The sequence below is a fragment of the Macrobrachium rosenbergii genome, chromosome 25, assembly GCF_040412425.1.
Source record: "Macrobrachium rosenbergii isolate ZJJX-2024 chromosome 25, ASM4041242v1, whole genome shotgun sequence".
NCBI classification, from domain to species: domain Eukaryota; kingdom Metazoa; phylum Arthropoda; class Malacostraca; order Decapoda; family Palaemonidae; genus Macrobrachium; species Macrobrachium rosenbergii.
This window is the reverse complement of record NC_089765.1, coordinates 37,481,025-37,494,066: the sequence shown is the minus strand read 5'-3', so window position 1 is coordinate 37,494,066 and position 13,042 is coordinate 37,481,025. Positions and strand designations below refer to the sequence as shown.

At 37.7% G+C, this 13,042-nt stretch overlaps 1 protein-coding gene across 2 annotated transcripts in view; it reads right to left on the bottom strand.

Annotated features, from left to right (window-relative positions):
• LOC136852575 (uncharacterized) overlaps nt 1-13,042 on the bottom strand; it is a 101,572-nt gene that overhangs the window by 49,528 nt on the left and 39,002 nt on the right. For both annotated transcript variants that reach the window (XM_067127385.1, XM_067127384.1), the window contains exons 4-5: nt 1,982-2,189; nt 805-976 (exon numbers count right to left, since the gene is read on the bottom strand). In XM_067127385.1, the coding sequence (XP_066983486.1) occupies nt 805-976; nt 1,982-2,189 (380 nt within the window). The remainder of the gene's footprint in view (nt 1-804; nt 977-1,981; nt 2,190-13,042) is intronic.

The following is a 13,042-nucleotide window of genomic DNA, read 5'->3' as shown; positions in this document are numbered from 1 at the left end:
TTTAATAAGCATATGGATTTCTCTCTCTCTCTCTTTCTTGTAGTTAGCGCTCACATATTTTTACAACTTATTATTTCTCTGTACGTCTTTATCTGTACAGTACATAATTCTGAATTGATTGAATTTTACCTTTACCCTCTATGAACATTATGCATGTTTTTTTTCATTTTATTGAATTGTGTACCTTCATTAGGAATGATTTATGAAGTTTACCCACTGACGCAAAGAAAACGTCTTTTACTCTGTGAGTGAAAAAGAAAATGATACCCCATGAATTAGGGGTAACATTAGTATATGTATGTATCTATTGTAAATGCGCTAGTGTGGCAAATACAGTACCCATTACGATAGTGTACTCTATTTTTATATCAACCATTTATTTCTTTTTAAGGGTAATGTATGAAGCCAAATTTTAAATGATATTACAGTAACTTTAACTTCATTTAAAAGTTATTTTATACTTTGGGAGCATGATTAGGGTCATATTTAGTGTTTAACCTCTAGAAATAAACATTTATTTAGCATTTTTAGTGATCATACCAAACTTGCACAAATCCTCACCTTGCGCAAGGGGTTGTGGAACCTAACCTCGTGTAAATCTGAGGTATTACTGTATAGCTACCAGAAATGCCTTAAGGGCTGATAGTTGTTACTTTAAATGGTCGTAAGCTGAGATACTGTATATACCTGAACTTCCCTACACAGTGCAAGAATATGAACTAATGGGTATAATTATACAATGAAGTTCAAATATACTTTAATTTAATTGCTATTAATTTTACTTAGTCTCTCAAGTATTCTCACCTGTTTCCTTGTCATATATAGCTGTAGTCTCCATTTCAACAGCATTGTTGCCATATCCCAATTCTGTCAGACCAAAGCACCCAATGTCTTGCAAATTGTCAATGCCAGCTAGCAGTTTCTCATGATGTCTTTCTGTGCCAAGTTTTAAGACAGTTCCTCCAAAAAGATTAAACTGAAAAAAAAAATAAATAAATAGCTTAATCAGACTGCCAATTTAAATTATTGCCTCACATAGGGATGACCATGAAAAAGTGTATAAAACAAGAAGTTTTTATATGATTTCAGCAAATCACTTCAGGCAAGCCACAGCAGTACATATACCTTCATACTAACAATACTGCTTTCTGCTGCACACCCTGTGTGGACAATACCAAGACAATTCAATTGTTGTTTAAGTGAAAACTACACATAACAGCAAGATATTATCTACCCTTCAAGTATTGGCAACTTATGACTGTACTCCAACAATGGTCAAGTTGATATGACAATAAATAAGTTAGGTTGGTTTCACAATATATAAGGCAGATCATCTTGACAAGTAAATTCTTTTAATGACTCTGATACTGGTCAATATAAAAATAATTACAGAAAAAAAATTCAGTACCAAAATGCAAATGGAATGGTAATGTTATTTACATAGATCTCTGTTTCCCATTTGTGTGAATTGGTCTAAAAACTAATTATGAAATAATGCTGGTGATTACAGCATAGCAACACTCTTCAAGTAATAAGTGCCACTACTGAAAAGTTATCTAGATACATATATATATATGATCAATTTCCCTGGGGTAAAATAAGTGGCAGTGAACTTTCTGATCTGACAGGAGAGATCAAGAAAACCTAAAGTTATTACAAGGTAGTTCAATGACAAAACTCAATCACATTTCTAGACTCATGGGATCATTTAAGAACTTATTCCTGAGTGACAGCATAAAGCTCAAGTGGCAGACTACAGCCTTTACAGATACAGGGCATCAGGCTGAAGAAGAAACATTGTAGGTAGTACCTAATGGCATTTAAAGAATAACCTTTATCAGGGTTCAAAGTCCATTCAACATAAGTGTACATAATTAGTTATCTGAGATATAATGAGTTGCTAAACAAATGAAACTAAGCTATGTTTATGAAATTTACATGGAATGTAAGTGGTTTAGTTTCCCAAAATATAGGAACATACCTGAACTGTCATTTTGGTGGTCATTGCAGGGTCAATTATAGCAGCTAATTCATGTGCTGCAAATATTCTTAAAGGGTTGTTTCGGAAATCAAGAACAGAGATAAAACCAGCATCGCAAATGCGCTGCAACCTTGCCAGTGCAATTTCCCTTTCCTCATGCAAAGGAATATTATACCGGGGCATCATTACTGGATCACTCATAAATTCCCTAAAAAAAGAAACTCAGTTAAAACAAGGTTATTAAATGAAGATGATTTATACTGGAAATCAGGGCCTAATTAAGTAAGCCCAATAAAGCAGAGCAAATTACTTGCAGTTCTATACAATGAATTAATATGGTGATAGACTGAGTGTACAACAAATATAGTAATGTATGCATATGAAAAGCTCATAGGTCACAAGTATTTTATGAATTACAATACACAGTAAATGTTTGATTAACCCTTTAGCGCCAACTGGACGTACTTTACGTCGTCAAAAATTGACTGTCGGGTGCCAAGTGGACATAAAATATGTCGACTACAAAAAGTTTTTTTAAATATTCGCGGAAAAATACTTAGAGGCCTAGTTTGCGAAAAATTTTAAATCATGTGCCTTGAGGGATGCTGGGAGTTCATGGATCACGCCGCTGTTTTGTTTACAAGCGTGACCTAGCTGCACATGCGCGAATTTCTTTCTTCTCCCAAAAGAAAGCATCAGCTAACTCTGCTGAAAATCTCAGAAATTCTTTAGTCACTTTGTCGTAATTTTTGCACCGTTTTATATTAGCCGTTACATAAAGTTTTATATATGAAAATGTGTGCAATTTCATGTAGAATACAAAAAAAATAACTCATGGTTGAAGCTTTTATCAATTTTGACATATTTTCATATAAATCACGATAAGTGCCAAAATTTCAACCTTTGGTCAACTTTGACTCGACCAAAATGGTCGAAAAATGCAATTGTAAGCTAAAACTTTTACATTCTAGTAATACAGTATTCAATCATTTACCTTCATTTTGCAACAAACGAGAAGTCTCTAGCACAATATTTCAATTTATGGTGAATTTTTTAAAAAAACTTTTTCCTTACATCTACGCGCACTAACTCTGCTGAAAATCTCAGAAATTCTTTAGTCACTTTGTCGTAATTTTTACACCTTTTTCTATTAGCCGTTACATAAAGTTTTATATATGAAAATGTGTGCAATTTCATGTAGAATACAACAAAAAATAACTCATGGTTGTAGCTTTTATCAATTTTGACATATTTTCATATAAATCACAATAAGTGCCAAAATTTCAACCTTCAGTCAACTTCGACTCGACCGAAATGGTAAAAAAATGCAATTGTAAGCTAAAACTCTTACATTCTAGCAATATTAGAGTCTAGTAATATTCAATCATTTACCTTCATTTTGCAACAAACGAGAAGTCTCTAGCACAATATTTCGATTTATGGTGAATTTTTGAAAAAACTTTTTCCTTACCTCCGCGCATGCTAACTCTGCTGAAAATCTCAGAAATTCTTTAGTCACTTTGTCGTAACTTTTGCGCTGTTTTCTATTAGTCGTTAAATCAAGTTTTATATATGAAAATGTGTGCAATTTCATGTAGAATACAACAAAAAATAACTCATGGTTGTAGCTTTTATCAATTTTGAAATATTTTCATATAAATCACGTAAGTGCCAAAATTTCAATCTTCGGTCAACTTTGACTCGACCGAAATGGTCGAAAAATGCAATTGTAAGCTAAATCTCTTACATTCTAGTAATATTAAATCATTTACCTTCATTTTGCAACAAACGAGAAGTCTCTAGCACAATATTTCGATTTATGGTGAATTTTTGAAAAAACTTTTTCCTTACCTCCGCGCACGCTAGCTCTGCTGAAAATCTCAGAATTTCTTTAGTCACTTTGTCGTAATTTTTGCACCGTTTTCTATTTGCTGTTAAATAAAGTTTTATACATGAAAATGTGCGCAATTTCATGTAGAATACAATGTGTGCAATTTCATGTAGAATACAAGAAAAAATAACTCATGGTTGTAGCTTTTATCAGTTTTGAAATATTTTCATATAAATCACGATAAATAGAAAAAATTCGACCTTCGGTCAACTGTAACTCGACCAAAATGGTCAAAAACTGCAATTTTAAGCTAAAACTCTTACATTCTAGTAATATTCAATCATTTACCTTCATTTTGCAACAAACGGGAAGTCTCTAGCACAATATTTCGATTTATGGTGAATTTTTGAAAAAAACTTTTTTCTACATCCGCGTGTTACGAACTCATGCATCATTTTGTGATAATATTTTCTCTGTGTTGCTTTGATCGTTTTACAATTTGTTATATACCAAAATCATCGCAATTTAGTGTACAATACAACAAAAAAAATAAATGAACTCATTAGCTTAAACCGTTTTGCTCACAGCGCGATTTGTATACAATTATATATGAAAATTTTTTTTTGCGCTGTCATATATTCCAATATTTATATATGGTAATGATTTTTCTTTTCATTTCTGATGGTTGCATACTAAACTTCAGGCAATGAGAAAAAAAGGAGCCAAAAATGAACTCTTAATCTTAAAAACTAAGCGTGCTGTGATTTTTTGAAAAAAACTTTTTTTCTGCTTCGGCACTAACTCTCAAACCCTGTCGGCATATGGCAGACACTTTCGTAAATAGAGGCTCGGCGTTTAAGGGTTAATAAGTGTGGCTAAAAGCATTCTAAAGAACCTTGAGAGGATGATTAGCTGTTGTCTGGCACGTTCCTAATTAGTAAAACTGTATATGTCAGGTATTCTCAAGATGTGGGAACTTCACTGCATCGCAATAAGACTTTGTGAGTGCGTTCACTGGAAATGTCCAGGTTCGGGTTAATTAGCTAGTGGGTGTGTTTCTTTTGGGCGGAGTCCCAGGCTCTGAAGGGGTTGTTATCAAACAAATGACCATTCGAAGACCAACATTGAACACGATTAAAATTCTTCGCTGAAGACTCTATGGTTTGAGACCTGTCGATTAAGACTGTGAACATTGCTGTTTGGAGGTAGGAACCATTTTAGATTTACCAAACTGTATATATATTTCCCAAACTGTATATATATCTCACTTGTGTCAAGCATTTATTATGCTGTGTGTACTTTATAAGTAACATGGGAGGAATTCCCATATCTTTGTTTTTATGCATTAGTTTAACAAGGGCTTTATTTGATTTCTTCAGATGTTTCGCTGAGGAAGAGGTGAAAATGTACTCATTGGGAATATAATGGACTTTGACTTATTTTGACCTATTGTGGGATAACGATGTAGAGAGAATAATTAGTTAGATATGATGGACTTCAATACGTCTGATAGGTTGGTGAACATTAGTATTCCATTTGATTTCATCTCTTGTTTCTTGCAATCCAGTTATGTTAGATTTTTGTTAAATAAATTATTTTGGGTAAAGCTTGTTTTGCTGTAGACCTGAGAGAGAGAGAGAGAGAGAGAGAGAGAGAGAGAGAGAGAGAGAGAGAGAGAGAGAGAGAGAGAGAGAGAGAATGCAGGTGTGTAGGTAAAGATGTGCATCACCAGTAGACTTTTTGATGCGGTCACTGTCAAGCTACCAGTAGATGGGACTTCTTGACTTTGTAGAAAAAGGCAAGCAATGAAATTTCCTCTCAACTGTGTAACAGATAATCTGGTTGGCAGCGGGGACTACACTTGAGGGTTATAGTGTATGGGTACGCTCCGAAGAGAATTATCTTAAGAAGAAATCAAGGTTACTGTATTAAGAATTAGGGTGTGCCTTTGGTGGTATACGTCTCTTTGATAACTGAGGGAGTTTATTGCAGTCGGGTCGACCGCGCACTCTTATCGACTCCGTTGCGTTGTGAACCTGTACGACGAGTGTGAAGTGGGTGAGACTGAAAGATTGAAAAGCATTATCTTTCAGGTTAGCTACGTGTCTTGCTGCCATCATAGTGAGAAGGGGTTACATGAGTGTCACTATGGTTTTTGTTCTTGTTAGTTACTTGTATTGGGGACTAATTAAGAGAGAGTTCTGTTACTTTGTGATTGGGTCTGCAAGACAGTGCGTGTACTTTTCGTTAGTGAGCGGTGACGATTTTGTGATGTCATAGAGAGCGCTTAATGCTGTTACCCCGTTCTCTCTGCAATCCCATTTTCTCTTTGTGGGTGGACTGAAGTATTTCAAGTTATTGGGGAAAGTTTCTGCTTCATCAGTTGCAGCGGCATTTAGAATTTTTTTCTTAATTGTTTGTATCTGCAGTTAAGCATTTGGCATTTAGAATTTGATTTAATGGTTCGCATTTGCATTAGTGTTGGGAGTTTGATGAAATCTTAACTTTTTTTATTTTTTCTCCTTTCTCTTTCTACCTTGGGGAGTTAAATGATGTTGAGAGCATATAAAGTACTTGGATCTTGGAGAGTTATCCATTCCGGTACTATGGCTGAGGCTAACGAAGATGGGGATAAAGTGACAATGTTGCACAAATTTCCGTAAATGCAGGAGTGCAACCATTTCCAGGGCTGGTTGATGGCATTCTTCCAGTTCCCCCTTGAAATTTTTATAGAGGGGGTGTCGAATTTTTTAGTCGCCACGAAAATAACGGATGGAGTAGAAGCTTTCAATAAAGCAAAAGGCTTCCTTAGTTTAGATAAAGGGGATATTGGACCGTGTTGCCGGAGACATCACTTTTTGAAGTGTAGGACCTGGGACGATCTGAAGGATTTTTTGAGGGCATCATATGGAACAGCTGGAGCCAGTGATGCAGTTCGAGATCTCAGATCTCTTTTCAAGGTCTGTAAAGGCCATGATTTGCTGGTCACATTTAGTGCCAGATGTTTTGATGCTGTAAGGGATTTTTCGAAGATGATGAGAAATTCAGGTTGGGTAAATGGAGGCTCTATTACAATGGGGAATCTTGAGAAACTGTTGCAATATGCATTGATCCTGAATGACGTTCCTGATGATATCATAAATAGTTTTGACAAAGAGATAGAAAGAGTGCCGGATGATACTTTGCTGTTCTCTCAAATTCGTAAGCACATGTCAAAATGCCCTACAGTAGATAGCTCCTTTTTGGATGGGATGCTGAAGTCTTCCAGGACTATTCGGAAGCATCATACACAGTAATTCTGATTCCACAATTATGAGGTTATGTGCCAAGACAGAGGATGATAAGACTTCTGCAAGTTCAGGATCTCAAGGGCGTTGTTATAATTGTAATAGGCAGGGCCCATACTCAGAAGTTTTGTAGGGTGAAATATTGTGGCGCTTGCAAGTCTGCATATCATGGTTGGCATTTTTGCCCACTTCTTAAACAGGGCGAGTCAACAAACACGCCTCAAGAGTGCTGGTCTGGTAGGTAGGAGAACTCTTTGAGGGGGTTTTTCGGGAACCTCTAGGGGCTGACAAAATTTTTGGTGGACCAAGCAGCAGAAAGGGAAGAGATAAAAGGGGTTGTTTCTTGTGATACAGGACTTTTAGGTGAACCCTCAGAGCCTAAGCCAGTTGTAAAAGGGTCTGTGTATGGGGTTGATGTGAATATCTTTATAGACACAGGTGCCTCTATTAATCTGTGAATTATGAGTTGTTCCGATCATTCTTTGAGGCCTGATAAAGAGATAGTATGTGACATTCATGCAAACAGGTTATGGGTTTTGGGCTATGTAGATGTGTTTATCTCTTGGGGGTAGAACTTTTGCAGAACCATTTCTGGTTATACGAGGGGCTGCTTTGGGGAACACATTGTTACTGGGTCATCCAGAGTGTTGGCGACACAAAATCTTGGTTCATACAGGGGTATGCAGTATAACTTTTGGAGTACCAGGTGTTTTTGTGCCTTACCCAGGAATGGATATAAGCAGAGTGGATGATGATAATGGACTGGGTGTACATGTGGGTTTGAGGGTGGATTCTGAACGTTTCTGTCGGTAGAAAGTGTTATTAGGGGGGTTTTGTCAGACAATGTGGTGCTAGGTCCTGGTATGGTTTCTATGGTGAAAGTTCGAGTGAAGGTGTGCATAAACCCAGACCGGTGTCTGTGGATGAGTGTAGCGAAAAGCTGAAAGGGGTAGTTTGCATGGTTTCTATAAGCAATGTATCGAGTTCACGGATACTTGGAAGGAGTTGCTAAACTGAAATGATTCAGTTCAGAATTATCAGAAGAGTACTCAAGTGGTTGATTTTGTTAACTGGGTTGATGAAGATAATTTAGTTGCTATTGTTGGGGACGTGTGAATTTTCAGAAGCAGATTTACAAGTTAGGAGGCATGTTTTTAAGGATCATTTAGCCAATGCTGATTTTAAAGAATATACTGAGGGTGTGGAAGATGTTCTGGCTGAGTCTGAGGGCATAGTCACACTTAAAGGGGATAAGTTAGGGTTAACAAATATGTTAGAACACAAGGATCATTTAGAGGATAAGACTAAGTCTATTTTTGTCCCTTCATGTAGGATTCCTTTTAAGATATGAGAGCAGGTAGAGCAAGAGGTTAAATAAGTGGGAGGAGGAAGGCATTGTTAGGCCCAGTTCCTTGCCTTTTAATTTTCCTTGTTAGCAGTGCTCAAGAAGGATGGTTCAGTCTGGATTTGTGTGGACTTTAGGAAGCTGAACGAAAAAAACCATTCCTGATTGTTACCCTGTGGTGTGTTTGCCAGATTTATTTGTTGAGATTGGGGGCAAGAATATTTATTCTTCAACTGATCTGACACAAGGGTACTTGCAAGTACCGCTTAGCGAGGAGAGTCACAAGTATATGGCTTTTTCTGTGCCGAAGGGGCATTATGAGTTCATGCGGACGCTGTTTGGTTTATCAGGTAGTCCTATGACATTTACTAGGCTAGTGAATACAGTTTTGCAAGGCTTGTTAGGGAAATCCATATACGTCTATATGGATGACATCTTAGTTGTCACTGATTCTGTATGGGAACATTTACAAGTTCTTACGAGGCTTAGGTTAGTGGGGTTGAAGATAAAATTAGCTTAGTGTAATTTTCTGAAAAAACAGATAGTGTATTTGGGTCATGTCATTTCTCACGAGGGTGTTAGAGTGAATGTGGATAAAGTTAGGGCAATTGTAGATTTTCCTACTCCCAAGAATACGAAACAGATTCGGTCTTCTTGGGCATGGCTGAGTTTTTTTTTTGTAGATTTGTGAAAGGTTTTTCTACTTTAGCATCTCCTTTGACAAATGTCCTGGGGGATGATGGTGCAGTTTGTATGGAGTGATGGACAGCAATCAGCCTTTTAGAATATTAAGGATGCTTTAATTAATCCCCCAGTGTTGAATTTTCCTGATTTTGAGCGTCCTTTCACTTTGGTGACAGATGCCCGTCACGATGGTATAGGGGCCTGCCTTATGCAGAAGTTCGATGGAAGACTCCATCCGATTGCATTTTACAGTAGGAAGTTTAAGACACGAGGTAGTAATGAACGGCTATGGTTGGTAGTGGACAAAGAGGCCTTTGCCGTAGTGTCTAGTTTGGTTCACTTCAAGATGTTATTGATGGGCAATCAAGCAGAGGTTCTTACAGATCATAAACCATTGTTGGATCTTTTCAATACACCGGATCTTTACCCTACAAGAGCTAGGTGGTATTTGACAATCAGGGATTTTGATGCCAAGCTTAGGTATACAGAGGGTAGACATAATGTTGTAGCAGATGCCCTTAGTAGAAGTTTTTCTGATTCGGATGGTTCTCACATATGTTGTGTATCTGGAGATTGCACAGACTGGGATATTAGTTTGGCAGAGTCTAAACAGCATGAGGATGGGATTTTGGCAGAAGCAAAATCGTTTCTTAGAGGGGAATTAGTTAGGAAGGGTTACAAGTTGCCGTTTGCAGGTCTTGAATTAGAGGGTAATTTGTTAGTTAGGAAGATTAGATACAGACAGAAACAGTGAGGGTAAGGGTGATACGATGCAAATAGTTGTTCCTAGGAGTTTAGTACCTACGGTTCTGGATATTGTTCATTGTAGGTCTGGCCATCCACATTTGGGTATTAAGTACACATATCAGAATATAAGGAGACAATTCCTTTGGAAGAACATGCTCACATCAGTGGCAGACTTTGTAAGAGGTTGTTCAGTTTGTCATGTGTGTAAGCCATCGAGGGTTGTTTCTTGTAAATTGGGTTCATTTCCCATTCCCAGTAGACCATTTTCTAGGGTCCATATGGACCTGTTGTCCAATTTCTATGAATCTAGTTATGGCCATAGGCACCTGTTGGTGGTTGTTGACGAATTAACCAGGTTTGCGGAGATTTTTCCTTTGAAGCATAAAACAGCAGAGGAGGTAGCAGTTGCATTCTTTAAGGGATATATTTGTTGTTATGGGGTTCCTGAGGTGCTGATTACAGATAATGGGAGAGATTTGTGAACAAGACGTTAAGAGTGTCTTGCGGATGTAATGGGCATTCAGAAAATCACTATTATTCCCTATAGGCCAGAAGCTAATGGGTTATGTGAATGGGCAAATAGGAAGGTAATTGGGCTCTCAGAATTACTGTAGGGGGCAATGATGTAAATTGGGATCAATATATACCACACGTTCAGCATAGCATCAATTCTATGGTTAGTGATACCATTGGAATGTCTCCCATTGAAGCACTGTTTGGCTACCCAGTGTGGGGCACATTCGATTTATTACCTATTCCATCGGGTGATGATACAGTTAAATCGCTGATCTCTACTGCTAAGGAGAGATATGACAGTCTTGCTAAGAATCTTGAATTGAAAACTCAGGATATGGTTGACAGGAGCAATTCAAAGCCAGATAGAGTTAAAGTTGCTGTGGGGGATAGGGTTTTTGTGAAAAAGGGATTTTGACAAAGGAAAAATCTATTTCTGGGTGAAGACCTGTGTCGCCCAGTGAAATGTCCCATATAGCACACATTTCTAGGTATAAATATTGCTAGATATACCAGAGAAAAAAGCTATACAGCTAATAGGATGCCAGAGTTACCACCTCTGGATCGATCATCCTTATAGGATGTCGGTATGTCATCTAGGAGCGAGTGGAAGCCACTACCACAGATGCTTAACCCAATAAATCTCTCCTCTCCAAAACCCCTCTGCCTAAGAGGTGCCGATACAACGGTCCTTCCCCGCTCGCTACTACTAATTCTACCCATAATCCCCATCCCGAAATAGCACCCAAGCTTTTGGCTAGCCTAGGGTGGGAAAATTAGAGAGGGAAGGGTTCACTGGGCGACACAGGTCTTCACCCAGAAATAGATTTTTCCTTTGTCAAAATCCCTTTTCTGGGATCAACCTGTGTCGCCAAGTGAAATAGTAGTAGAGAATTGGCAAAAAAAAGCTTGTAAACATAAAAAGGATTAATTGTCAAAATGTAAAATTTTACTAAGGAAAAATAAAATTAAATTTTGAATATGCTTTTTACTTATTCAAAATAGAATAAACAAGTATAAATATGCACAAAATAAGTTCTTACTATCCTAAACAATACAGAACAATGTAGCTACAAGAATAGGTTTAACAGTTAAACTAAACCATCACCTAAAATAACAAGATTTGGTGAAAACATTTTTCAACAAGGATGGTATATACAAGACAGGAGTGGATTGTGAAGCAACCCAAACCCAGTCAACAAGGTAGAAAGGACGGGAATACAAGCGAGGCAGGTAGGTGAGATGTATACCAATTGGTAGGGCAAGCAAAATACAAATACAATTACAATTACAAGATACAAATTACAAAATACAAAAATAACATAATATTAGGCTGATTCTGGGGAAACAATGTTCCCTGCAGCGACAGCAGAAAATTTTAGAGCCTCCAAGGACTTGAGGTAGTGACGTTTAAAGACTCTAGAGGATTTCCAGCCCGTATATTTCTTAATTTCATCAAAATTCATATGTTGGAAGTAATTAACTGAGGTGGCTACAGCCCGGATATCATGGACCTGGGGAATTGAATCCGGGTTGGCTTGTTTAATAAAATAAAGTATTTGTTGTCTAACACCATTCAAGGAGATGGTTCCACCATTCTCTCTAACAAAAAGTGGACCTGAAGACCTTTGAGAAGTCCTTTCAAGGTAAGCTTTTAGGGTAACTACTGGACACAGGGAAGGATCCTCTGGAAGAGGTATAATCTTCCAGGGAGACCACCTAATTAGAGGGTCTTCATTCTTGGCTAAAAACATTTGGTCCGGAGAAAGAACTTCTCCTGATGGGATGAAATCCACATGATTCGACTCTCCAGAAAGGGCTGAAAGTTCAGAGATTCTAGCCCCTGAAGCCAGGCTAATTAAAAATAGTGTTTTTCTAAGAAGAGGCAAATAAGAGCAAGATTCATTATTTGTGTCTGAGGCTAATTTTAGAACGTCATTTAAAAACCAAGAAACCGTTTTAGGACGGGTTGTTGGTCTAAGACGAGCACAAGCTTTAGGAATAGAGGAAAAATATGAATCCGTTAGGTCAATGTTAAATCCCAACTGAAATACCTTCTTTAAGGCGGATTTAGTCGTAGTAATAGTACTAGCAGCCAGACCTTTATCAAAGAGGGCCTTAAAAAATGAGATTGTGAGATTCGTAGTCTTAGTATGAACGTCTGATTCTTTCAGGAAGTTAGCAAGTTTTCTTACTGCCGAATCATACTGACGGAGAGTAGATTCTCTCTTATCTGATTCTAGAAACATTGTGTTCAAAGGATCAACATTAGCATTTTTCTGAGCCGTAAATTTCATGAAATCCATAAAGTTAGGGCATTCAGCATTCCTGAGGAAGCTGACACAGTCTGAGTTTGTACTACTTGGGTTAATATTGGATGAGGAATCTGAAAGGTTCTGAGTTTCAGCTCTAACAGAAGAGGAAACCAGTTGCTCTTCGGCCAGTTGGGGGCTACTAAGGATATTCGACCTTTGAATGACCTGAGTTTGTGTAGAACTTTCCACAGAAGATTTACTGGAGGGAATAGGTAGACTTTCTGCCATTTGTTCCAGTCTACTGACATTGCGTCTGTGGCGTAAGCCCGAGGGTCCAGGTTCGGAGCTATGTAACATGGAAGTTTGTGATTCGATTCCGTGGCAAACAGGTCCACCTGG